This window comes from Melospiza georgiana, chromosome 4 (genome assembly GCF_028018845.1).
Source record: "Melospiza georgiana isolate bMelGeo1 chromosome 4, bMelGeo1.pri, whole genome shotgun sequence".
NCBI classification, from domain to species: Eukaryota; Metazoa; Chordata; class Aves; order Passeriformes; family Passerellidae; genus Melospiza; species Melospiza georgiana.
Window position 1 is genome coordinate 35,191,359 of NC_080433.1, and position 24,786 is coordinate 35,216,144.

Consider the following 24,786-nt stretch of genomic DNA (forward strand, 5'->3'; position numbering starts at 1 on the left):
TCATATTTGCCATCTGCTGATCCAACCACATAAACAATACAAATTCTTGAAAACCTGAGATTTTCCTTAGCATCTGCTTCTAATCTAATTTTTCACAAATGTGCAGGTTTATGCACACACTCCTGCCTTACAATTAGCTCCTCACCAAATACTGGCACCTCTTCCGAGGCTCTCAGCAAACTGGAAGGAATCTCTTCATGCAGAGCATGCAGAGGATACATGTGAGAAGGTGTTTATCAGGCCATGCATGTGACTGCCTACAAAATCAAAAGCAAGGGAGGAAAACAGGGAAATTATGGCACCCTTAACACAAATTCAGAATGCAGGGGTGCTCTTAGTTTATGGGTAACTTCTTTGGAATTGGTTAATGCTCAAGTGGGTGCCAACAAGACACAACTTTTTAGTTGGTTTTGAATTACATTTTTCCACTGTGACTGCTGTGGCTAAGGACTTAAACTATAAATCCTAATTCATGTGATTACACATTTATATATTCAAACCACATTGAAACACTTGTGATCACAGAACCAGGCCTTAAAACTGCTATTTATATCAGACTCTTTCAATAAGAAAAGCTATAGTTAGAGTCCTTATTAATTTTATGCATGCGTTCAGTTCTGTGTCCTGCTGACAATATTGGAGAAGACATCATTTTACATCCTGAAAATGAAAAACTATGTAAATTACATTTTCTAGCTAAAATATACTGTTTTGTTTCTGTGGATGACTTTATTGAAATGACAGGTCTCCATAAGGATTGGTTTTTTTTCTTTTCTAAGAGAAAATCAGACCCCACAATGAAATTTCTATCAATTTTTAAGATATTAAAATTGCTTAATTAGCTATCAGAAACACAAAAACATCGGTAGAACTGTTACTGTCAGGGACTAAAACAAATAATTTGTGAAATCAACAAGGACCTTTCCATTGCCTTAAATGTACCATAGGTTTGGTGTAATAAATACTGTCTGAAAACATAACATTAGAATTCTGCCTAACACAATGTTATTTTGCCACTGCTCCCATTGCTTCTTGTGAACACAAGAGGAGAGTGGGAACACATGGGAGAGTGCCACTGATCCCAGTGGGGGGAGGGCGAGGGATCATAACTTATTTACCTATGGTCCTACCTACCCCAAATACTAATTAAAACAGGAACACGGGGCTATAATCTAGTTCTTGCGCGTGCACAGTATCAGACGATGTATTTGTCAAGGATCTGCCTATGAGTTGGCCTGCACTGAATAATTTCAGCGTGGCTTGAAAGAGCCCACAATCCACGAGGAATGATTAATTTTGGAGCCTGGAAAAGTCACACAATTTAAAAGGTCTCTGTAACAGAACTGGGAGCTCCAGAAGGGCTGAACTGGATTTGATACGAAATATATTGTTATATTCAGTTATATTATTATATTCAGTTATACCTATACTCAGTATTTCTTATCCTTGGAAATACTGAGAAGCCGCGACCCTGGCGTGCGGCAGGTGCCGGCAGTCCCGCCTGCCCGATTCGCTCCTGACCCCCGCGGGGCCCGGGTTTTCCTGTCTGCCCGCACCGCTTCGCGCAGCGGAGCCGGCGCTGTTCGTGCGGGGCCCCCGGCGCTGGCCGTGCGGGGCCCCCGGCGCTGTTCGTGCCGTGTCCCCGGCGCTGTTCGTGCGGGGCCCCCGGCGCTGTTCGTGCCGTGTCCCCGGCGCCGGCCGTGCGGGGCCCCCGGCGCGCCCCTGACGGCAGGAGTGCTGCTGGCGTCCCCGCCCCGCACACTGTGCCACGGGCCCGTCGCCCCTCCCGCACCTGCTGGCAATCGCCCCGCGGGCGGGTGCGCGTCCCTCAGCGCCCGCCACAGGAGCCGCCCTCTGCTCCCTCTGCTCCCTCGGCTCCCCAAGCCCCCCGTGCTCAGCGCGGGCAGCCGGCCCCGGCCCGGCGCTGCCTGAGGCCGCTCGGAGCCGCCGCGGGGGGCGCGGCCGGGCCACCTGGCGGGGCGCGGGCGGGCGGCGCTGCCGGCACCGCAGTGGAGCGCGGGGCGGGCCGGGGCCCGGGGCCCGGGCGGGGGCGCGGCGGCCGCGGTGGAGCGCGGGTTCGGCGGAGCGCCGGGGCGGGCGGAAGGGGCGCCGCGCCCGGGCAGCCACTGGGAGCGCGCCAGCCGCGTCTCCTCAGCAACGGGCCTGGCACGGCAGGGCTGCGCCTCCTCCCTGCCTCCCTCCGCCCGCTCCTCCCCGCTTCCGTCCGTCCGTCCATCCATCCATCCGTCTATCCATCTGTGAGGGTTGTTATCCCCGCTGGCCCGTCCGGCCATAGGGGCCGAGGCTGGCCGCTCCCCCCGCCCCATCCTCTCGGCCGGGGCTGTGTGTCCATGGGAGTGGGGGGAGGTTCTTTATTGGCCTCGTCCTCCTTCTCTCCCTCCCTCCCCCCTTCTTCCACACTCCACCCAGAAATGATCCAGTGAAACTAGGAGGAGGTGATTCTCCTCCTCCCTCCTGCTGCTGCTCCTGCTGGTCTGGAAGGGACTGCAGGAATCTCTGCTGTGCTCTGCTCTGAGGCAGGGTCTGGGGAGGGGAGACCGTTCTGTGGAGGGAGGGAGGGGGCCGCAGTGGCCCGGGGTGCCGCTCTCCCGTGGGGGGCTGCTTGGTTCCCGACCATGGGCAAGGACCAGGAACTGCTGGAAGCCGCTCGCACTGGGAATGTGGCTCTGGTGGAGAAACTCCTCTCTGGGAGGAAAGGAGGGATCCTGGGCAGTGGATCTGGAGCTATTCCCTTATCCAGCTTATTGAGGTAGGGACATCGTTCCCCATCAAATGCTGGGGATATTAACTTGTTCTTCCCTATCATTATTATCATCGCACCTCTCATCTTCCTTTCCATTCCCGCATCCTTCATAGTAACAATAAATCGTTCACTCTCTCGCCAAGTACAAGCATGCCAGGGTTTAAAGTCACAGGCAGTCATTTTATTAACATAGTGGTACTGAATTTCCTGCCTTCAATGCGTCTGCAGGGTCCTTGTTCATTCTGTTACTAGCTGTGGTGCAGAACTTATGTTTTGACTGCTGGGCTAATACATACAATGTATTAATTACCCTTCCTTTGATATTTCCATCTTCCAATTGCTACTTTAATCACAAATGAAAGTGTTTATCACAGACAAGGCATTGCATCGTGGAATTCTGTGTAAAAAGACATAGCTTCACCCCATAACCTCACCCATAGCTTCTACCCTTGCTTGCAGAGGAAATTAGGCATGCCATCGTAATAAGCCTACAAAACAAAGAAAGGGAACCTTTTTTTGTGGGAGATCATCGAGGCAGAGGAGGTGTAAAACTTAGGGAGCAGGTTAGGTAAGAGCAGCATCACTTTCAGGTACCTGGATTTAGTGGAGTGAAACTGGGTTACTGCCCATGTTGGGTGATAGGGCTTAACTTCAGTCATTAGTCGTATCTCCTGCCATCTCCAGCATAGCTTTGATCATAAGTTTCATCATGCTCTTAAGTCAGAGCATTGTCATGATCATTTATGGCATCTGACTGTATTCAGAGCAGAGAAGGTCTGCAGCACACAGTCCAGTCCTAGTGTTCAACACTAAACTAGGCATAGCAAAAGAAGAAAAAATGAACTGAAGCACTGTTGACCTAGAACTTGAATAAATTTGGGGTTTGGTTTGGGTTTTTTTTTTTTTTTGTTCCTTAAAGAAAGAAAAGGCCTAGCACAATGGAAATTGATTAAATTAAAATATATTTGTGCTTCTCTTGCCAGTGCCTTCTTGTCAAGATATTTATATTATTTCCAAGTTCCCTATCAGGGAAAATTTATTGTTAACTCTCTAAATTTTACTGTTTAAACTCTTTTATAAAAATCTTGCTATTTTAAAGCTAGGTTTAGTGCTGTAAACAACAACAGTTCAGGTATTCATAGTTTACCAAAGTTCTGTGGCGCCCCTGTTCAATTAGGTATTGCACCACTGTTGAATTACTAGCCCATTGACCAAAATCAAAACACACCATGTGATTGCTTTTTGTACTCTACTCGAATAGGCTGCTTAGGAAGAAGTGTGCCAGCTAGTCAGTTGAATTTGAAATATGATACCCACTTTTCTAAGTACAGGAGTAAGTTCACTTCAGTACAATGACTGGCCATTTATAATCTAGTTCTAACACATGGTTTGTGCAGAGGCTTTCTCCAGGGCTAGTGCCTGTGCTGTATTCTTGCACTGTTAATTTCATGTTGTATATTGTGAGTTCTGTACATCCAGAGGGGGTGCATTTGCTTGTGCTTGCCTCCCTTTATTAAACAGCACTGTTGTATGTTGTGTACACAGAACACGTGAACCGTGTGTTTTGTATATACAGATGGGTCATCACAGCCCTTGTTTGTTACTCAGGATTGATGAATTTTAGGCTGTAAAGTCAACTGGCTTTTTTTTTTTTTTCCTGGAAGTGCACTTAGCTTGAAGAGAAGTAAAGCAGAGTAAAACATATACTGTTTAATTTATGGCATTTCTTACTAATGTCAACAAGAATGTCTATGGCTTTCTGTAAACACAGCTTCAGAAATGAAGAGTGAACTTTCAGCTGTATGCTGCATCCAGCTGTATGATGAAATATTTCTAATTTAGAAAGAATTCAGTAAGCATCATTAATGATGCTTAAATATTCACAATCTAACACACTGTGGGACATAGGACTTTTTAGAGGGTTCAGCAGGAATGCTTAAAGCAGAAACTAGTGTGCGTTATACTAAATGTTTTTCATGAAAGAATTATATGTGACAGGTATTTTGACATAGCTTTTTTTCCTTTTTTTTTGGAAATGTTCCATGATCTAACTGATGCCATTAATTATGGATTAGGTCCAGAATGACATGTAAGATTAAGCTTGGATCTATCTTGGTACAGAAGACATGGAAACAATGTGAGAGTCATATGAACATCCTGATCCTATTTGGGAAATCAACACTTACAGATAATAGCAAAGCTGTAGAAGAGCCATACTTGTACATTATAAAAGTTTGAATTTGAGGGGGATCCAAACATTTTTTAAATAGAAAACCCGAAGAAGTTTACTAGTAGAGCTATATTGGTATCTTTGCATACAGTTTGTTAGAATAAAAACTTTTGACGGTTGATTTTTAAAAAGCAACAGAGAAAAATATAGGGGCATAATTTTCTTAATTTTATTTAATTTTTAGGAGTAATTTTGACAGTAACTCCTGCTGTTTTGTTGATCATAATTATTGCTCAGTTTCAAAAATGGTGACCCAGAACTGTACATATCCCACTGTGGTGAGAAAGGTGCATGTTGCTCTTTCTTTCTCCTTTTGGCAGTGCTGTTTCTAGTGTTAGCTTGGAAAAGTCCAGCTCTTTCAGCATGTATATAGACTAATACTGTGCCTGATTCATTGGTCTAGGTAGTAGGACTACATTGTCCCTTTGGATTTCTTCCAAGTGCTGAAGACAACTCAGTTTATGTGTATGAACGCTCTATGGATAGACATGATTTTTTGCCTGAATTTGTCTTTACAGTAATTATGTGCCCTGTGAATGAAATTTAGTATTCATAAATTGAAAAACACGCATTGATTGTTATCTGAACCAATGAACAAACTATCTGAGCTCTGATGTCCTATTTACATTTTTATAACAGCTTTTTTTTCTTAACGATTAATGTACTTTATGGTACTTGGGGGGAAATGAAGGCAAACTTTTGTATGTGTATTCTATAGCTGGACCTATTTGCTGATACTAATTGCAGACTAAATTATATAAATTTTAAAGGCCTGACTTCTAATTCCTAAGCCATTAAATTATGACAACAGTTGAAGAAAACAGCTCTGTTCTGGAAGGCTGTTTAAGCACACATATAAATGTATGAAGGAATTCCTGCAAGAATTTAAACACGTGCTTAGAGTATGTGCAAAGTACATAAAAATGATGTATGCTTAATTAAGACCTCATATGCACCCAGATATCTGTAATACTTACTACATAATACCTCATGGCCAGATTGGTTTATCTGCAACAATGACAACAAATCAGTGATGTTTGACTGTGTGGACTCTGTAACTCATTTCAGCTCAGGAGAAGCTTTGAAGGGCTGCCCTGGGTAGTTTGTGCGCCCTGCCTCAATATCCATAGTTTGCTCTGTATTGTAAAGATTGTGGCTCAGTATAGTGAGGGTGAATTCTACAGGTGCAAAGGTCAGCATAAAGCATTGCAACATCCTAGAGCAAGTAACCTAAGTAAACACCTGATGTAATTTGGTTGCTTAAACTTGGGTACGTAGTGGTAGTTTAGGTGCCCAGGTGTTTTCTGAATGGAATGATGGACTTTGACAAAGAACCAGGAACTCTGGAGATGCATCTAAATTCCCAGTGTGCTACACTAGGACATCTAAAGCTGTGCTACATGTTTTGCCTATGGTCTCTAACCCAAAACATTAGGTCAGGGCTGGAGTGTCTTCTTTTACTCTCTTGAGACACCTCATAAAACATTCAAAGTTTAGAAGACTTAAGCCTAAATTTATTTTTTCTGTTTCTTTGTGAATTCCACTGGAATTGTCATAAATTAGTGTATTAAATATATTTCATACTAAAAAAACATTTTTGAAGTTTAGAGTTATGGATTTTTTTTTCAGATTGCAAATAGAATTTTCACATATTTTTTTGCAATTTCTCTGGCTCTTATATTATTCCAGTGTAAACATCAAAACTTGACAGTAAAATCCCAGAGTCTCTCTAGAATTTATCATTAATTTCTGTATCCCAAATTCTTAAATGCATATTAAAGGATTTAACACATAGGAAGAGTAATGTGTTTCTAACAAATCTGGTATTTTTAATTTTCTTAATTTGATTATCTCTGTATACATAGCATGTTTTAATTGACCAGCAGTTTTTCACAGTTGGATAGAGACAGCCTTCATTTCTTTCAAAGAATTTTTAGGAAAAATAACTTTGGAGGTTTTAATGTATATCAGAGACCTTACCTCATTTTGCCACATGTAGCCATGCACATGCCCATTTCTTCCATGTTACTAGCAGGAATGGATAGTTTTTTGTTATACGTTAATTTTTAGTCTTTTTAAACTGAACGCGTTAAAAGAGCTTTGGTTTTTTAACGGGACTGTGGGATTGAATATTAATTAATATGAACTGGCACAGAGTAGTAGGGAAGGTTGGACTGGCCCTTTTTTGCTCTTTGTTGGCTGCTGCCATTACACAGCATGAGAGGGTGGAGCAGCCTGCCTGGAGCTGGTTCTTTCCCCTTCCACGCTTGGCACTGTGGCCGGGAACGGTTTCGTTCTTTGCTCAGCCTTACTTAGCGCAGCTACACCCTGTGTAGGCCTGGCCCAAGTTATTTCTCCTCCAAAGTGTAAGAAACACGGCAAGCAGATTGTCAGTCTGGGAGTTGCAATCTGTTTCCTCATCTGTTTCTCAGAGCAGTGTCTTGCTTGCAGCAAAGCCACAGTTTAGCCTGATGGCCTCAGTGTGTGCTGAAAACCACACAGATCCTCTTCTGTCCTTGTGCAGAGCCCTCTGATTCATTCAGCTTCCTTTGTGAAAACAGATCACACTTGGTAGGTCTTGTAGAGCAGGAAGTATTTAAAATGTTGAAATACTTTATGAAGCTTTAGTTAAACAGTTTTAAAGCTTTTTCATGTTATAATTTGAATAACAAATGGACCAGCTTAACAAGAATAAGGGATCTATTTCTGTTATTCATTACAGCTAGCATTGTTTAAGGTAAGGGGACCTTAACAAGATAGTGTTATGTGAGACTTGCAGTTCCAGAGTTCTGGGCTCACATAATTCCAAGGTATTTATTTCAGACAACCAGCACAGATAATAAAATGGAAAGTATTTATTACATAGTTCAATACGGCATCCAGTAACTCTATATTTATTTCTAATTTTAGTTACACTACTTTTAATGAATGAAGGGGATTGTACTGATGTCCTAAGCAGAGCCCAGCATTCCCAGATTTCCCACTTACCTTCTTTATCCTGTTGGAGAAGTTAATCCAATTCTTTTGAGGACATATTTAATTTTTCTTCTTTTTGCCTTTCAGTATGGAATGCAAACTAATAATCAGGACAACAGTTAGTTTATGCTATTTGGTATTAGTGATAGTTGATTGATGCATTGACTCTACTTTCCCTTGCAAATATGTGAGCTTCTCTTAGCCTTTGTTTTGTTATCTTCTACCCTTTTTAGATTTATTTTTAGTCTTCTTTTTGATAAGTGCTTTCAAAGTTCAGACAACATTTTATCTATTGAACTCCTTAGATTTCTTCTCTAGTTTGAAATATTTACAATATGTAAAGGTAGCAATATAACAATATCCAGGTTATAGATAGATGGTTAAGGCAAGGCAATTCACGAAGTCTGTGTAATAAATCTTCCCTAGGAGTTCAATATGATCCCAGATTTAAGCTCTGTACTTAAACTCCATGGATAAACTTCTCACATCTCCTTACTCCAGAAATAGTTTTCTGAGTATTGGTGAAGTGTATGTTCTATTAATTTTCCTAAGTGTTAGACCAAATGCAAAAATTGACCACCAAGAACTGTAGATCTAGTGTAAAATCTACCAAGGTAATTTTATCTGCCCATAGATAGGATCAAGATATGGTGACTGTATTGGGAGGACTGATGGAGCTTATGATGGAACCAGGCAGACTAGTAAGGGAAGTTTGACAAAGGTGTCAAAAGGAGAAGGTAAGGAACAACCTTCAGAAGATTGAAGTGACTGTAACTTAAAACAATACCTTTAGAATTCGTATAGAATCCTTAGCCACTAGATGGCTAGTGTCTAATTCCACAGAGGACCCTATGAAGTCATTGTGATCATCCCTCCTGTATATTTCCCCATTTATAATTTTAGAGGTTTGGTAATTCAGTAGAATTAATGCTGCTTTGTAAATTTTTGACATTGACATGACATTACTGTTTTTAAGTAGTAATGTTATAGTGGAACTAAAAGGGGAAATAAACGAAAGGGAATGAAGAATTTTGTAATCTGAAAGGTCTGCTATCTTGTCAAAGTTGGAAATGTCATGAAGAACAAATACAGGTGCTTTTAGGGCAGGTGTTTTCACAGTCACTGCAGTAGGGATCCAGGACATAGCCATGTTTCCAAAACTCTACAGGTAGATTTCTTTATTGGCCTCCGTTTCTGTTTGTATGAGCATTCCTGGATGAGCTGCTAAGGAGTGCTTATAGCTTTAGGCATTTTTTTTTTTATTTTCCTGACAAAGGCACTAGTTGAAGCATCCTATAAACTGCTTTAATTTATGCAACTGGTATATAATCTGTAAGGGACAGTGTAATGTAGAGTGCAGTTACAGTGCCTTTTCTTCAGCAAGCTTAGTCTGCTCACCTGGGGAAGTGACAGATACAAGAGTTCTGCAGCTGGAATTCCCTTCTGCCATGGAATTTCTCTGCTGGCCATTTCCAGTTGGAATACACATCCCAATCGTATACTAATATTTGAAAGTAAAATATATTGACAGCTTTTAATTTTAAATAGTAAGTAGTAAGTAGTGTTCATTTCTGCTTACTCATATGACATTTTCAAGTACATGGACACTTTTGGGAAGTAGGGAATACATTTTTTTAAAACTTCTAGCCTTTATTGGAAGACCTTTTTTATTTTTAATTACTTTTTCCTGGTGGCAGTATTTTCAGTATGATCACTTTGCATTAAGAAGTAATACAACAAATGTTCTGCACCTCACTTAACATCTATGAATTTCTATTAATGTACAGGTATCTAGTGTGAGAAAGGTTCTGTGAGATTTAATTCCACAAGGTTATACTTTTATTATAATCATTTTACACTGTTTCCTATGTATTGCACTTACATTTTCTAGAGCAAGAAAAAATGTTCAAAATGATGTCTTGAGTGCAATTTAGTTCCTCTATAAAACGGCCAGTGTCAGCTATGTCTTTGTAGTGTTGATGTCAGTGCCAGGTGTCTAAGTTCCTATTACAGGCAATGGAGATCTAGTCTGTTAGGGGGCATAGAGAGTGACTGAGCTCACCCCAAAGTAGATATTGAATTATTTTAAGATGAAACATATCCCTTATTTAAATATATTTGTAGGTAAACATTGAAGAACAGGAAAACGATTGTAATAGAAAGTATATGTAGAATATATTAAAAATGATATATAGGTAGGTTGAAGCTAAATTTGGGTGGAATTTCTTTCCTTCTGTGTTGTATAGCTGGTTTGGGTTAATTCAGAAGCAGTAGAAAGTAGGTACTGATCGATGATCGGTAGATTAGCTGGCCAAGGGGCAGAATTCTGGATGGTTGAAGTTAGAGAGACATGAAAATTTCTTCAAATGCGTGATGTTGTATCACATGAGGTTTATTGAAAATGCTCCAAGTGTACAAGAAACAAATTAGAAAACATGAGCTGGAGTTGAAACTTAGGAAGATAGGAAAGGCCAAAGTAAATACGTTGACATCAAAAGAAAATACGGACTCAGTGCTTGGTGGGGCAGAAGACCCAGTGACAAAGCTCACGAACAAGGCAATGACTCATTGTCTTTTCTGGTTTGGTTAGTCTATAGTTAGGCTATACAGTTTGACTTGCCAGCTTTTGAAACAGTCCCCACAGTAGAGGAAGATCAGGGGAACATTTACATTTGAGGAACCCATATTACTGTGAGGTCACTGTTAATTTTTGGAGAATTGTATCAAACATGGGAAGTTTCTGATGACTGAAAAAGGAAAATGTCATGTGTGGGGGGATAGAATGTAAGAAAATAGAGATAGTGCAGAAGGCAATCTCACCCCTGAGGAGCTGCAGCTGTACTAATCAGCAAAGATTAGGAGCAGGCCTGCCCTTAATAGGCCACAGCTGTGTCCAATAAGCATGAATGCTATAAAGGAGTGGGTTAGCTGGGTGGGATGGGATTTGTTGGCTGTGTTGTGTGCAAGATGGAGTTAGTGCTGTGAGGACCATGCGAAACCACCAAGAAGGTATGGGACTTCTGCAATATGGTAACCACAGTCACGCCCATGGTTTGGAAGAGCAAAAGAATGGTTCTGGTGTCACCTGGCTCATCAGTCTATTCTAAGTCCTAGAGAAAGTTCCAGAGTGTATCCTTATGCATGCAATTTCTGCTCTCACAAAGGGTGAGAACAAATCTAATAATAGCCAGCATGGATTTACTAAGCTTACGATGAATAAGAGGATGATAAGATGGGTTGAAACTTGGTTGGACTGTGAGAGGGTGTGATTGACTGTACAAAATCCAACTGCTGGGATCTGCTAGAGAGTTTCCTCAGGATTCCAGGGCCAGTATTGATTGCAACATTTTGCATATAGCAGGTTTGTAGATGACACCAAACTGCAGCAGAAACATTCATATCAGGAATTGCTGTAAGGAGGGGCGTGGACAGGCTGGAGAAATGGGCTCATTGGGATCTCATGAAATTCAGGCAGACACATTGTGTAGCCCTTCAGGTGGGAGTGGATAGCCTCTTACACCACTGCAGGTTCTTTTGCTGGAGTTGGACAGTTTTTTGTGTTGTACGTTTTTTCTGGCATGTTAGTCATTACAAAACCAAAATATTACACTTAGTCTTTGAATTCACACATTAGTAACTTCTTTCTCCTGTGGGAATGGTGTGATTGGTATGTGGATTTTCTCCTAATCCTTCATAGCCTGGACAAGTGCTGAAATAGGTTAAGTTGTTAAATATTCACACTGTCACAGTATGAGACATGTCCAAGAGATAGATGCCTTTTGGAGAAAATAAGAAAAAGAAAGAGTTTTATAAATCAAATTTGGGACTGTCTTTTGGACTAGGTATTTTCTGCATATTGCTTGTATTTTGCTTGCTTCAGCACTGCGTATTGCTTGAATTTTAAACCTTCATGATAATACTTTCCAGTGTAGTTTTTACTGGTATTCTGAAAATTAACTCCTGAGTTTAATGTCTTCAGTGTTTACTTACTGACTTGTTAGGGTCGTTGTTTTCTATTTTTAGATGTCACTCCATATGAACAGTGAATCTCTAGGTTATTTTTTGCAAATTAACATCCCCAGCATGTTCGTATTAGCAGTTTGACCCCAGAATCTCAATTAAGTCATTGGTAAGGTTTCTTAAAAACATAATTTGTGCTTATTTTTAGTTTTCAGCTTTCTCAAGTTATTATTTATGCGCTTTCATGTCCTTCTTGTCATCTGGATAGTTAATTTGTCAAAATATGCTCATAAGTGATTTGCAATCACCGCGCTTCCTGTTTTGTGCACATTTATTGCAGAGCAGTCTCTTGCATAACCAAGTGGTAGATCTGCCAGGGATATTGTCACATAATGTGCACAAGTAATGCTTCAAAGGACCAAATAAATCATTTGTGGAAATAAAGCATACGACATATATTATACATACATGTTACAAATCTGTTGTTTGCCTGTCACAACAGTTAAATCTATCCCCTATATTCCTACTTTCATGTAGACCATGCAAGTCTTGATTTCAGAGAGAGAGGCATCTTGTCATAAGCAGAAAATAAAGCCTCTAAAGGTATGGAATAAGCAAATGTTCTGGGTGAGGAAATGGGGGTAGAAGAGAGGAGAAGACCTGAATCAAGGTATTTGGGGTGGTTTGCAAGCAGGCTGTATGTTAAACTCTGAAAAGAAATGATTGGTAAAGGAAATGGGTAGAAGAGTTGAGATTAGGAATAAGAACTGAGACTGACCATGGCAGTTAGCAGCACTGAGGACAGCAAGAGAAGTTTAGGAGATGAGCTATGAGGAACAGGGCAAAATAAAGAAAAATTCATTCAGCAGAATTGAAAGAAAATGTGTATGTACTGAAATACAGTTTTCATTCAAAGCCTGACATTTTCATATTTCCTTGCTATATTTGTGAAATGCATTTGCAAACAGTCTCATTTTCGTTTAGTGCTAAAATAAATTCCTATAATAGTGGTTAATAAAGGGCCACCAGTCATGACATTAGTTTAAGTGGAAGAAGTGCTTATGATAAATCATCTAGTCAAGTTTTCCAAGATGACACTACAGGGTGAAATTTCAGGAGTTTTAGTTTGCTTTTTTTATGAATGATAACATTAAGGTTGCCAGTCAAGTTTTTATGTGTCCCACTGAATGCAGGCATTATATGTTTTTATTTTAATGACACAATCTGTAGTCTTTTCCTCACTTGTGGCCCAGGATAGACAGTGCTCATTAAATAAGCAGTTATTCAGCGTTTTTGGCTTACTACTCAGTGTTTAGCCCTGAGCCTCATTTTCTGCGCAAAATTCAAACTCTTCTCTAGAAAAAGAATGATTAATATTTCTCCTGGACTTTTTTTTTTTTTGGTGATGTTTGTCACTACAGTATCTGACTGCTTCACAGCATTAATGAGTTTACTGTCCCTGTACTTCAGTGACTGGGTAGGGTTTTAATATCTGCATTTAAAAATGCTGACTGCAGCACTCTGAGATTATGGTGAGAAGTTTGTGTTGAATTGGTGTTTCCATCTGGTGACTTCAAAGAGCTCATTTTTCACAGGATTAATATAGTTAGTATAAAATTATAGGAGTGGCTCTTCATGGTCAGAATGAATGTCTGTCTAGCAAAGTACTCTTCTCCGGTTTTGACTGTGAGTCAAGAGCCTGTTCTTAGAAGAATATAGTGGCAAAGCAAACACGTAGTGTGTAACAGTTTCTCCAGTGTACTCTCTCACAGCTTTTAGCAATTTACAGCAGCTTTCTACAACAGATGTATTGTCTTTGTATTAAATAGCTCCAGTGGATTTTTTTCTTCTGTGCATTTGTTCAATTGGTCTTTGAAGCAGTGCAAATTTTTAGCATTCATGACATCTCACAGCAAGGGTTCCACATCTTAATGAAGTATTATGTGAAGAACATTCTCTGTAAATTAAGTAGCATTTATATGTTCAAATGCATAAAGATCTGTTCAGATACTCAGAGGTTTGTTTCTAGAGAACAGACATGGATACAATGCAGTTCTGTGGTGCAGCATTAAACTGCTGTTCCTGTTCTTACCTTATTTAATTGATTTAATAAATACCAATGCACCTTTTAATACCTTTGATTTTCAAAATGAAAAGTTTTTATTCAATCATCCCCATTAAGGGATAGGCCTTCAACTGTTCGAAGATCATTCATTGTACAATAAAAGGAAACCATGTGATTAAGACTATTATTAATACTTATGTGTTAGTAGGGTGACTGAGCATCAGAACTTTAATCCTTGCCTTTGCAATCACAACACATTTTAATACACTCCTTTTGTATATAGTTATGTATATATTTCCACAGAAATGTATTTTTTTCCAGAGAAAAATGCATTTCTTTTGAGATTGTAAATATGGACTACCCATATGGTGGTGAATAGAACACAAAGAAATTTGAGACATCTCTAATAATCTAGGAAAAACTATAACTCCTGATGTGTATTTAGTATGTTTATGAGACATTATGTAGAATTTAAGATACTGGAGGATGGTTTTTTCCTTTTTTTTTTTTTTTTTTCTTTTCAGTGATTAGTGATACTCATTTGCACAAGATTCCCATTATATTATGTGAAACAGCAAAAGTGAGGCAAGAAAAATCAAACTTTAGTTGTTGAAAGTCAAGTGTGGAGATGAAATGAAAGAGCTGTGTGTAGGGGAAAGATGTTATTTTCCTCTCTTCTCTTGTGGGAAACAGTAAGGTCATTCCCTAGTGATGGAATGTTTCCTCTTATGCCCTAGAAAGATAGCTTGAGGCATAAATGGGATGTGTATGATTTTCTTACTTAAACTGTGGACCAGAACTAATGAGTTACTTCAGAAGAGAAGCTGTTCTTGGTCTGTGGTACTTACTGTGTTGCTACTGCCTAACCAAAAAAAGAAAGGAGCTTCAGCACTGAGCATCTATGTCTCTGTCATTCAAGCAAGAAAGAGTTACACAGACATAAATAGTATAAAAGGAGTAAAAGTAGCAGAAGTCTTGTCATCTGCCTCCAGTGCCTGAGTAGTCTTTGCTATGACATGAACTGTTGCAATGTTTGTGCTCATTCTTTTGCTTTAAAGCTCAGCTGGTTGTAACAGGACACAGACTGAGTTTTGAGAAAAGCACTTGTTTAGAAGTGTCGCCTTTTTAAAATGCCAAGGGAGCATCCTCCTTGTTAGGCTGCCTATTTCAGTAGATAATCTCCAGGGAATAAATCAGCTAATTATGATGGTAGTAAGAGATGAAGAGATTTCTTTCCCTTCCCTCAGTAACTAAATATTGTTTTCATAGGATTTTTTTCTCATCATCATCCCTTCCTTTCTCACTATTACTGTGATGCCCAGCCTGAAAGGGGGAAGAAAGGATGTGAAGAATCCTGAGGTTGCTTGTGCCAGCCTTGGAAAGGAGAACCTTGCTGCAGGTATTCACCTCAAGGCCAGGAAGTCCATATGTAAAAAAAATAAGATATCTAGGTTAATGACTTTGGTAAATGCAGAAGGCACTTGGCTGGAAATGGCATGGAAAATTGAACATAAAGCAGAATTCCTTGGGTAGTTTGAAAGAACAGAAACAATACTGATGAAAAATATAAGATCAGGGATACAGGACTGATTTACAAAGTAGGGCATGGTAATTTCCTGGACAAAATACTAGAGGTCCATTTTCAGAACCTTCCTCAAAGACTGATGACAACTTTTGAAGTGGCAAATGAATTTATTTAGAGAGTGACAGGAAAATACATTGAGGTGGTTGCATGTTGTCCGGTCTTTGCCCAAGAGACCCCTAGCACGTGTGGATGAATTTGCCTAGCTACTTGGGAAAATGCCAAAACCAAACCCACTATCTCTGAAAAATGGCAGAAGGAAGGAACTCAGTCCTTTTGTGGTATTTCTGGTAAAATATGTTCTTGGGCTTAGAAAAAGCTCAGTCAAGAGTGAGAAAGCGGGCCTCAGGATTATTTTTTAAAGGATAGAGCCAGAATGTCTAGACTTCTTTATTTTAAAGTTTACTACTTTGTCTAATCTTCACAGTAGCTAATTATCCAAATCTCCTTTGAAAATCTGACTTTGTTAAATTACACAAGATGTCACCATTTTTGAGTGTCACAATTCCTAAAGAAGAATCAAGAGCAATTATTGAAGAAGGTCAGCTTGTCATATGCATCTCTGCAGATAAGTTCCATTTGACTTGTGAGGTGCTGTATCACCATGCAACTGTCATTCAGCATGCATTATTGTAGTCTTCTGGGATTCTTGGAAAAGTCCAGAATACAGCTGAGATTTTCCCCATGAAAATGAGCCTTTTGCTAAAACTGACAATTCATTATATTCCTGAAGAGTTGGGTCTTTGGGGATTTTCTTTCTCTTCTCCATAGAAAGCAATCTATGTACCAGATTAATTTCACAGTATTGCACTACCAAATTTACTGGGCATCAGATGAACCTCAGGTAAAGCATGCCGAACTCAGCAAAGGATGGCTTTCTTTTCACTGTAACTATAAGGCAGATGCTACTTTTCAAAGCAGCTGAATTGACACTCACGTAGGGACTTGTCAGGAGCTATTTCAAATTTTCCAGAGCAGCAAGGGAGGCTGTCCTGACTGTGAGAGCACTGCTCAGGGCATACTTCTGCAATTTTAGTCACATGGCCTAACGTTCAGACCATTGCAGGAAAATGCAGTATAATTTTGATGACAAATCTCTTTCCCTTTTTAACTCCATTAGGGTACATTATTACACATCTAAGCATACAGGACTTGACAATAATAGGAATGATTAAAATAGTTGTTTTTCATTTAAACCATTTTTGATTCATATATGAAGAATTTCTTTCTAAAGATGTTATAAGTTTAGTTTTCATGGGCATCATGCAAAGAAGCTTTCGCTAGATTTGAAAATTCTTAGAAACCTGGTAACACCTGGGATTAAGATTAAAGATTTGTGACCCACCTTAAAAATTGTCAGAAATGGAAAAAGTAGCCTGACTTTAACTTCTCATTTGAAGTGTAATATGTCTCTTAATTTGGTGTTGTGCTGCTGTGCTGAAGTTGGCTGTATGTAATACAGTACCTGATTTTTTTCCATAATTTTCAAGTGATTGTTTTTTAAGCAGGTTTTGGGGTCAGTAAGCACATATATCAATTACAGTATGCAAAGAGAAGTTTGCCTCATCCATTCAAATGGATTCTCAGGCTGAAGCTGGGATCATTTATTCTGACCATAACAGCTGAAGACTTGCACACCTAAGCATTAGTTCACATTCCAAATGAAGAAAATGCCTTTGGCTAACAGCAATGCATTCTGTAACTATACACTGACCACATTAATGATATTGTATAGCTGAGTGTTACTGCACTAAATATTACACGTCTCCAGTTCTTTTAGTGCTTTGATCATTAGATTCTCTTTTCCAATTGAAACACTATCAAGTTGTGTTTGTGTTTCACTGTTAATCAATAGTGAGCTAGCCTATCAATTTCTCAATAGGGCAGTATTTTCCACTACAGCTTAAAAACTTAAATGTAAATAATTGCTCACTTTATCTTCACACATCTCTTTTTTTCTATTGTGGGATGTTACTTCAATGCTAATGAGACAGGACTGGGTATCACCATCCTCCAGAAAATAATGCAAGTGGGAGAAAACATACCGAAGACATTTTGCAAATAAGTTTGAGTTATGTTTTCTATATAGGAAACCTTGAAAAATCCTGAAATGAGTTAAGTCACACTTAGGTAGTTATGTGTCTGGTTTATAGATCTATGCTTCAGTGAAAAGAGCCAAGTTCCTCTCCTTAGAGGCGTGCATCAATAATATGATGATGTCGAAGGTGCATGTCCTCTTCCCTCCCAATCAATATCTTTTTTTTCAAGAAAGTAGGAGTGTTTGTATGTCTGTAGTAGTGCATGAAAAGCCATCTTCAATTAAAAAAAAACCCCAGGTTTTCTTGTTGAACTGTGGTTGTTTTTATACTTGCTGTGGTCTAAGTTTCTGACCACACAAAGAGCATGGAGTTTAACAGAGCCCAAAACAGTAGTTAAGCTGGTAACTCTGTAATTCACCTCTGATGTGGAGATTCAGGTTCAAGTCTCTGGTCTTATCCCAAGAGAATTCTGTAATTGGTTTACCCAGCATGTACTTTTCCCCAGACCAAAGATTATACAGAGTTACATAAAAATATTCAAAGAGATTAAAGATTTTAAATCCAAAATGTACAAGCAGTGTTGGACATGACACTTGTTTGGGAAACAGAATGATGGTATAAGGTGTACTTTTAAGTTTAATCTTCTCATTGTAATCCATCAGCTTTTAGTTTCACATTCTGTTCTTTTCTGTTTAAAAAACTTAAAAGTCAACACGAAAACCCCCCACTTCAGAATGATTCTTAGTTTAAATTTCACATAGAAAAGTGGAATTACCAGAGACTCAAAATTTGGAAGACAAATACTTTCATGAATTCTAAAGGCAATTTGTTGCGAAGTAAGGGAGTGTTCTGCTTGTACTATATTGAAACCTTTCTGAAACACTACTTTCAATTAAACATTTTTGAATGAGTAAGAAATGTGTTAGAGTGCTGTGATTGTAGGTTCAGAAGCCTTAGCACCGTTTGAAGTGGACCTGCATTTTTCTCTGTGGCATGGGCTTGGAAGTACAAGACTTTGAACTTCTCAGAGGATTCTGTGATTTTATAGACTTAGCAGAACTGTGCAGTTATGAATGTATTGGTTGTAGGTTTCATTTGTTTAGGCACTGAACAAGATTTAAAACTGCTCCTTTCTCAGATGAATATCATCAATCCATTCATGTCTGTGGTGAAGTTTTACATTTGTGCAATAATTTTTATCTGCTGAAGTAATTACTATTCATATGTGACTTCTGGCTGAACTGGTTGGAGAAAAATATGTTCCTTAACATAGTACATTACTGAAATCTATCAATTTGGAGCCTAGAGGTCTTTCTTTAATATCTCCATTTCTTTCTTCCCCTTTCCTCTGATCCGTCTCTCTTGGTTTCTCTGCCCACCTGTTCCCACTGTTTCCCCCTTCTCTGCCTCTCTCTCCCCATGACTCTATCTCCAATAATCTACCTTTCCATTCATCCCTTTCTCACCACATCTCTGCACCAGCTTCTGCCTCACCACCATCTCTCTCCCCTCTCTCCACGAGTTTAAGCCATAAAGAGAATCACCTGAGGCAAAATTATACAAGAACACAAATCAGGAAGCGTTGCCTATTGAGCTGAAAATAGTAAGATAGAAGGATACAGTGACAAAGTAATCTAAGAAGGGAGAAACTGACGTCTTTGTTCAGTAAAAAAGTTGGTATTCCTGAGGATGAGCCAATGGCAAGTATGATTAGACTAAAACAGGGCAAGTCACCCATAATCCCATCCAACATTAAAAAGGAAAATTTTGAAATAGAGAGGACATGTTTTATTTAGAATATGGACATCTGCTTGGGTTGTATACTCTTTTCTATGAACTGAGACTTAGCATAATAATGACAGCAAGTATCCTAAAGAATTGTTGGATGATTTGACTGATTATAGATAAGTTCATTAAAAAATAAAAGCCTATGCAGAAATACCTGATAACATAAACTACTTCAGAACAGAGAGCTGAAGATGAGGATGTCTGATATGTTTTCAGAAAAAATTTAGATGACAGTGAAAAAAGAAAAAGGTGTGACTAGGGATTTCTGGCAGTAAAGAGAGAAGTTTTAGATCATACCTTTTAATTGGTTTGGTGATGTTGCTAGATTGTAGTGGATGGGCCTTTTTTATAATGTACACAAAAGAACTTCACACATAAGTGCTTCAGATTTACAATGGGGCTGCTTTGGAATAAGATAATTAAAGTAATGAAAAAGTAGAAAGAGTGAGGAAAAGTACAGTGACTAGCTTATTTACTGGTTTATAAAAAACCTGGAGATGTGATTTTGTTAGTTAAAACATAAGCATAAATAGACATATTTATTTAGGGGAGATATAAAGAAAAGGTACAGAAGGGAAGTCCTTCTCATTATGCAATTGTTTTGAGAAAGAGATAGATTAGTTAATGAGTAAAAATCTGTCTTGCAGAGATTAAGATCATATTCTGCACTCCATTTCAAAATTCTCTTTCTCTCCTTCCTAAAGATTTTATGTCTAGGCAAAGCATCATAGAAAGTGGGGTGAGCAAATTTAGGATCTCTTAGATGCTGAAGTACTGGAATGCATGGTGAGGTAACACACAGCAATGTTATCTGTAAATGACATCATCTGTGCCAGGATCAACAGAGCCACCTAATAATCTATATATGGTTCTCTTTACATTTACGTGTGTGGAGCAATGCTACCCAGCCTAGAGCTACACAGAGCGAGTTTGCGTTTAGCTTGGGACTTCTTAGCTGAGGTTCAGTGTCATGCAAATGTGGCCATAATTCTTCCAGACTTCAGCTAGTTTTAGGAGCATTATAAATGCACACAGTTGGCCAAGAAATGCTAAGTCCTAACTGGCTTTTGCAGGCAGTCCTATGTATGTGTACCCACATTTCTCTGCAGATAGTCTGCCCATGAACTGTGCCATGTCGGTGGCATATTGTGTGCATCACTGAATGTTGTACATTACCACATGGTGTTCTTCAGATAAAATTCACTCCACTTTAATCATATGAGAGGGATGATGCTCTCTTAGTCGTTGTTCAGTATTTTATTTTCTCATTGTAGCTGTTAGCTTATGCCTTTGACGCACAGCTTGTAGGTGTTTCTATAAAGAGAATTCTTTTCCTCACTTATTTCACAGCAGAGTTTTGCAAGTATAATGCATTTATTTTCAAAAACAACCTTTGTTGATGACAGGGTATTATTACTCCACTATACAAATGGATATGTGAAGCCCTGAGACACTAGGGTCAACATCATTGGGTAATTTTAGATGCCTGATTCAAAACACCTAAAACCTGCTTTCTGACTTTGAAGAATATTTGTCATCACAAACCATTTAAAAGTGCAAAGCACAATTTCCTCTGACTAGCAGGGCAACTGTGTATAGTGCTTGTGCAGTTCAAACTCAGAATATGAAGTGGATATTCTGAAAGTTACATGCTTGATGATCATTCTTATAAAGTTAGATTTAAGAGACTTTGCTACTGTCAGAAAACCTCTGTGGTACAAGAGGTCTGCATCTCTAGGTCAATACTGCACTACCCTGCATACAAATGTATTCATTTTTCCCATGCAGTCCTCTAGTCCATTCAGAATATATTTCCCTTTCTGTTTAGCTTTGCATTTAGCAGGCTCTGTTGTACAAATTCATGAACTACCTTTACAGTAGGTTACATAGACAGACTGAGGCAGTTTTAATAAGGAAAAAATGCATGCATAACTTATTTATGCCATTTCTTGTCTTTTCAGTGGGATTTTTTAAAATATTTTTACATTATTATATGTAGATATACAATTTCCTTTTTCTTTTATAAAAAATGTGATAAACTAGCAATTCCATCATGTTTGTGGTATCAACGCTCAGATGCATTAGACCTGTTCAATTTTTGCGTCTCAACTGACCAGCTGCATGATAGCAACTCATGGGCTAAGACCACAGTATTCATGGCCAAAGAAGTCATCTTTTGGCCTTATGAAGCTTGTAAGCCACTAACTACATGAACCTGATGCAGATCAGTGAGAAATGGCACTTCAGGATGTGCTGCACAGAACTGACTAGCATGCTTGGTACAGGTAGCCAGTGGTCATGGGCATTATTATTTTATTGAAAGTGTTGCTGACGTTTCCCCAGTTATTGTGGCATTCATTTTAGGAAAACACGTTCTGGAAGGGTGTTTTACAAGTGTTAGACACTTGTCACTTGATGAATGTTCAGCTCTTCTAGTCTGCCCAGCTGTTTTCTTAGCTTTAGACTTCATTCTGAATATCCTGTGTTTCTTTGTGTCCTTTCACAGCCCTTCATTTTACCTTGGGAGGCTAATCCTACCAGTCTTTGTTTCATCTGTTTAAATTATTTCAACAGCCCAGCTGTTGAACAGCCTAGTTTCAAATTTCATGTCTTGCCTGCCTGAGTCCTCTTTTCTGTCTTCTCATTTAAGCTTATTTTAATTTCCTGCAAATTTCCCTTAATATGCTAATTTAGATTTTCTTCCCTTGTCCCCTATTCTACTGCTCTAGATCACCTTTCTTAGAAATCTGACATGTGGCATTGCAACTTAAACAAAGCAGTTTAATCATAAGCAAAGCAAAATGTGATTTTTACACTGGGTAGCAGAGGTAATGCATAATAGGCCATTTTGCTAGAGCACTTGTGAAATTCACCATCCATAAAGAAAGAGGAGTTAGTCAGAGAAAGAACACATCTGAGTCTGCATTTTACTGATGGGCAGTAGCTTTTTAGCATGGTTTGTACAGAAGACCGTGATTTATTTAATTCTGCATGGTAGGATGAATCTTAGAGTGCACTAGTGTGTAAATAGTACACTCAGGGAACTTCCTGTTTATAAAGGAAAATCTGATTATTATAGTAGAATGAAGGGAATGCTGCAGTCAAGCAGTATGGAAATAGTTTTGGAAATTTTAAGACTTAAGGGATTTCTCAAAAAAAAACATGCATGAATATGCTTGAGAAATTGGAATCAAAAAGTTTTTGATTGAAAAGGAGAAAAAAGGCATTTATTTTTGTGTGTATATATAAATATATCTAAAATGGACCAATAAATCATTCAGTGCGTGAAGCTAATTTTATTGGTTTGATTAGTTACTCTGCAGTGTGAATGGGAGAATTCCTCAGTGCCATGAAAAGCGCTGTTTTGCTCACATCCAGCATATATATGCATGATGCAGGATTGCACTAGAACTTCTGCATTAGTAATATGTTCCAAGTAGAGAAACAGTCTCAGAATGTCAATGCATTCAACACTTTTATAAATCCATCTTGACCATGAAAGCTACGTTCTCAAAGTATCTGGCTGATGAACAATGGGAGAAGACCTGGTAAAATTTCTCCACCCAAAAAAAGCAAATTTCAGAATTCATGCTACATAACTAATTTTTAAAGTGTATATATATATATGCTGGATGTTTTATTTATGAAGATTATTAGCTTGAAAATTTTTGCCGTATCTGAGAATTCTTCTTTAAAGAAAACTGTGAAGAACTGAACTCATCCCTTGGTATGGTGTATAGCCTTCTCAGAAGGAAAAATCATGACAATAAATGTTGATTTCTCTCACTCTAATATAATACCTTACTATCATTTAACTTGGAATGTATTACAAACAACAAAAAAACATTCATTATCTAGAACCTGAGCAGAAAACATTACTTATGAATGAATGATAATTTATGTAGAACTAGGTCCCATCTTAAAAGACAATTATAAAATTGAATAATGAAAGGAATGCAGAATATGCAACATTTTAAATTTTAAATATATAATTAGATTGAAGTAAATAAAATGATACTGTGATTCTTAAGACCTTAATGTTGGAAAAAACATTAGCTTGAACATGAATGTTGTCATGGATTAAAGTGTTGCTAGATAAGAGACTTTAAAATCTGATAGAATAAGCTACCATTCATAGTCTCTGTTTAATGTTAGTAGCCAGAGGGCTACACAAACAGTAAAAAAGAGAGAAAGATGCATTTAAATGTGGCTGACTCCCAAGCCAATCTTAGCAAAGTCCAGTCTGAGAGTTGCCATATTCCTCTAACCTGTTTGTTTCCTTTGTTCAGTGTCTTGAAATAAATTGTCACTTAGAGAAATGCCAAAGTTTGATTCTGTGAAGTATTTTCATTTTGGAGGAAGGAACTAAAATTGCATTAGTCAGATTGACCGATACTGAAAAGCTAGAAACTATTGCAAAATGCTTTATAAAACAGGATTAGACTATAATAAAGCCCTGATAATCTGCAGGAATGGGTTAAACACAAACATTTTTGATAAACCAAGAATATTTTAAGGAAGAAAAATAAAATTTTAAAAACAAAATATATTAAGAATAGTGAGTGTGAACAAATTGGTATCGGATTCTTTAGATAACCACCCTATGTATAGACTTCTTAAACTATCAAAAGAGAGATCTCAAGAGAGCTCTGAGAACCTAAATTCTGTAGCAACATACTGTAAGAATACTCTTAGTCCCAGTTTACAATACTAACCCACAGTATTGGCAAGTGACACTAATAGAAAAGTTCCCAACAACTTATCTCAAATTTTTCTCAAGATGATGAAAGTGTGTACCGAAATTGTAATTTCTTCTCACATCTCTTAGTATGGGCCAGTGGTTCATATTTATTTCAAGTTCCTCAGATTTCTACATTTTTGTATTCAGTTCCATTCAACTTTCAGTAGGTGCATCTTGGTGTTTTTGTTCCTCTTCTCCGATATCTGTAATAAAAATAGTGTATTTTATGAAGTTGGTGGGTGGGACACATCCTGGTGCCTGGTTCATTTTGTTTTTAAATACCTAGGGGAGTTCTGATCTGTCAATACCTGCAGGTAATTGGAGCAAAATTTGTTACTTGAACATGTAGCTGATTTAGGACTATACACCAGGATCTATTCTTGGCATCTCAGATAATGGTAGTATTTTTTACTTAAATGATGTATTAAGACAGTAAAGTGACATATTTTCAATCATTTTAAAAAGAATTTTAAATTAAGGGAAGATCCTCAGATTGGTGAAAATTTTCTCATGGCAGAAGATTGCTGGTCTAATGTGTGCTTCTTTCTCTTGATAAAATTATGGCTTTTGTACAGGTTTGCCACTTAATTTTCAGAAGTTTTATCAAATCTGGTGATAATCTGGCTTTCATGGTAGTGAAA

At 38.5% G+C, this 24,786-nt stretch overlaps 1 protein-coding gene across 8 annotated transcripts in view; it reads left to right on the forward strand.

Moving 5' to 3' along the window:
• Positions 1 to 2,572: 2,572 nt before the first annotated feature.
• The window catches only part of ANKS1B (ankyrin repeat and sterile alpha motif domain containing 1B), a 408,202-nt gene continuing 385,988 nt past the window's right edge, over positions 2,573 to 24,786 (forward strand). For 3 of the 8 annotated variants that reach the window (XM_058022126.1, XM_058022132.1, XM_058022127.1), the window contains exon 1: positions 2,581 to 2,770. In XM_058022126.1, the coding sequence (XP_057878109.1) occupies positions 2,637 to 2,770 (134 nt within the window). In that variant the 5' untranslated portion in view covers positions 2,581 to 2,636. Of the gene's footprint in view, positions 2,771 to 24,786 lie in introns of all 8 variants that reach the window. The other 5 variants (XM_058022133.1, XM_058022128.1, XM_058022125.1 and 2 more) reach the window with 5 other exon arrangements.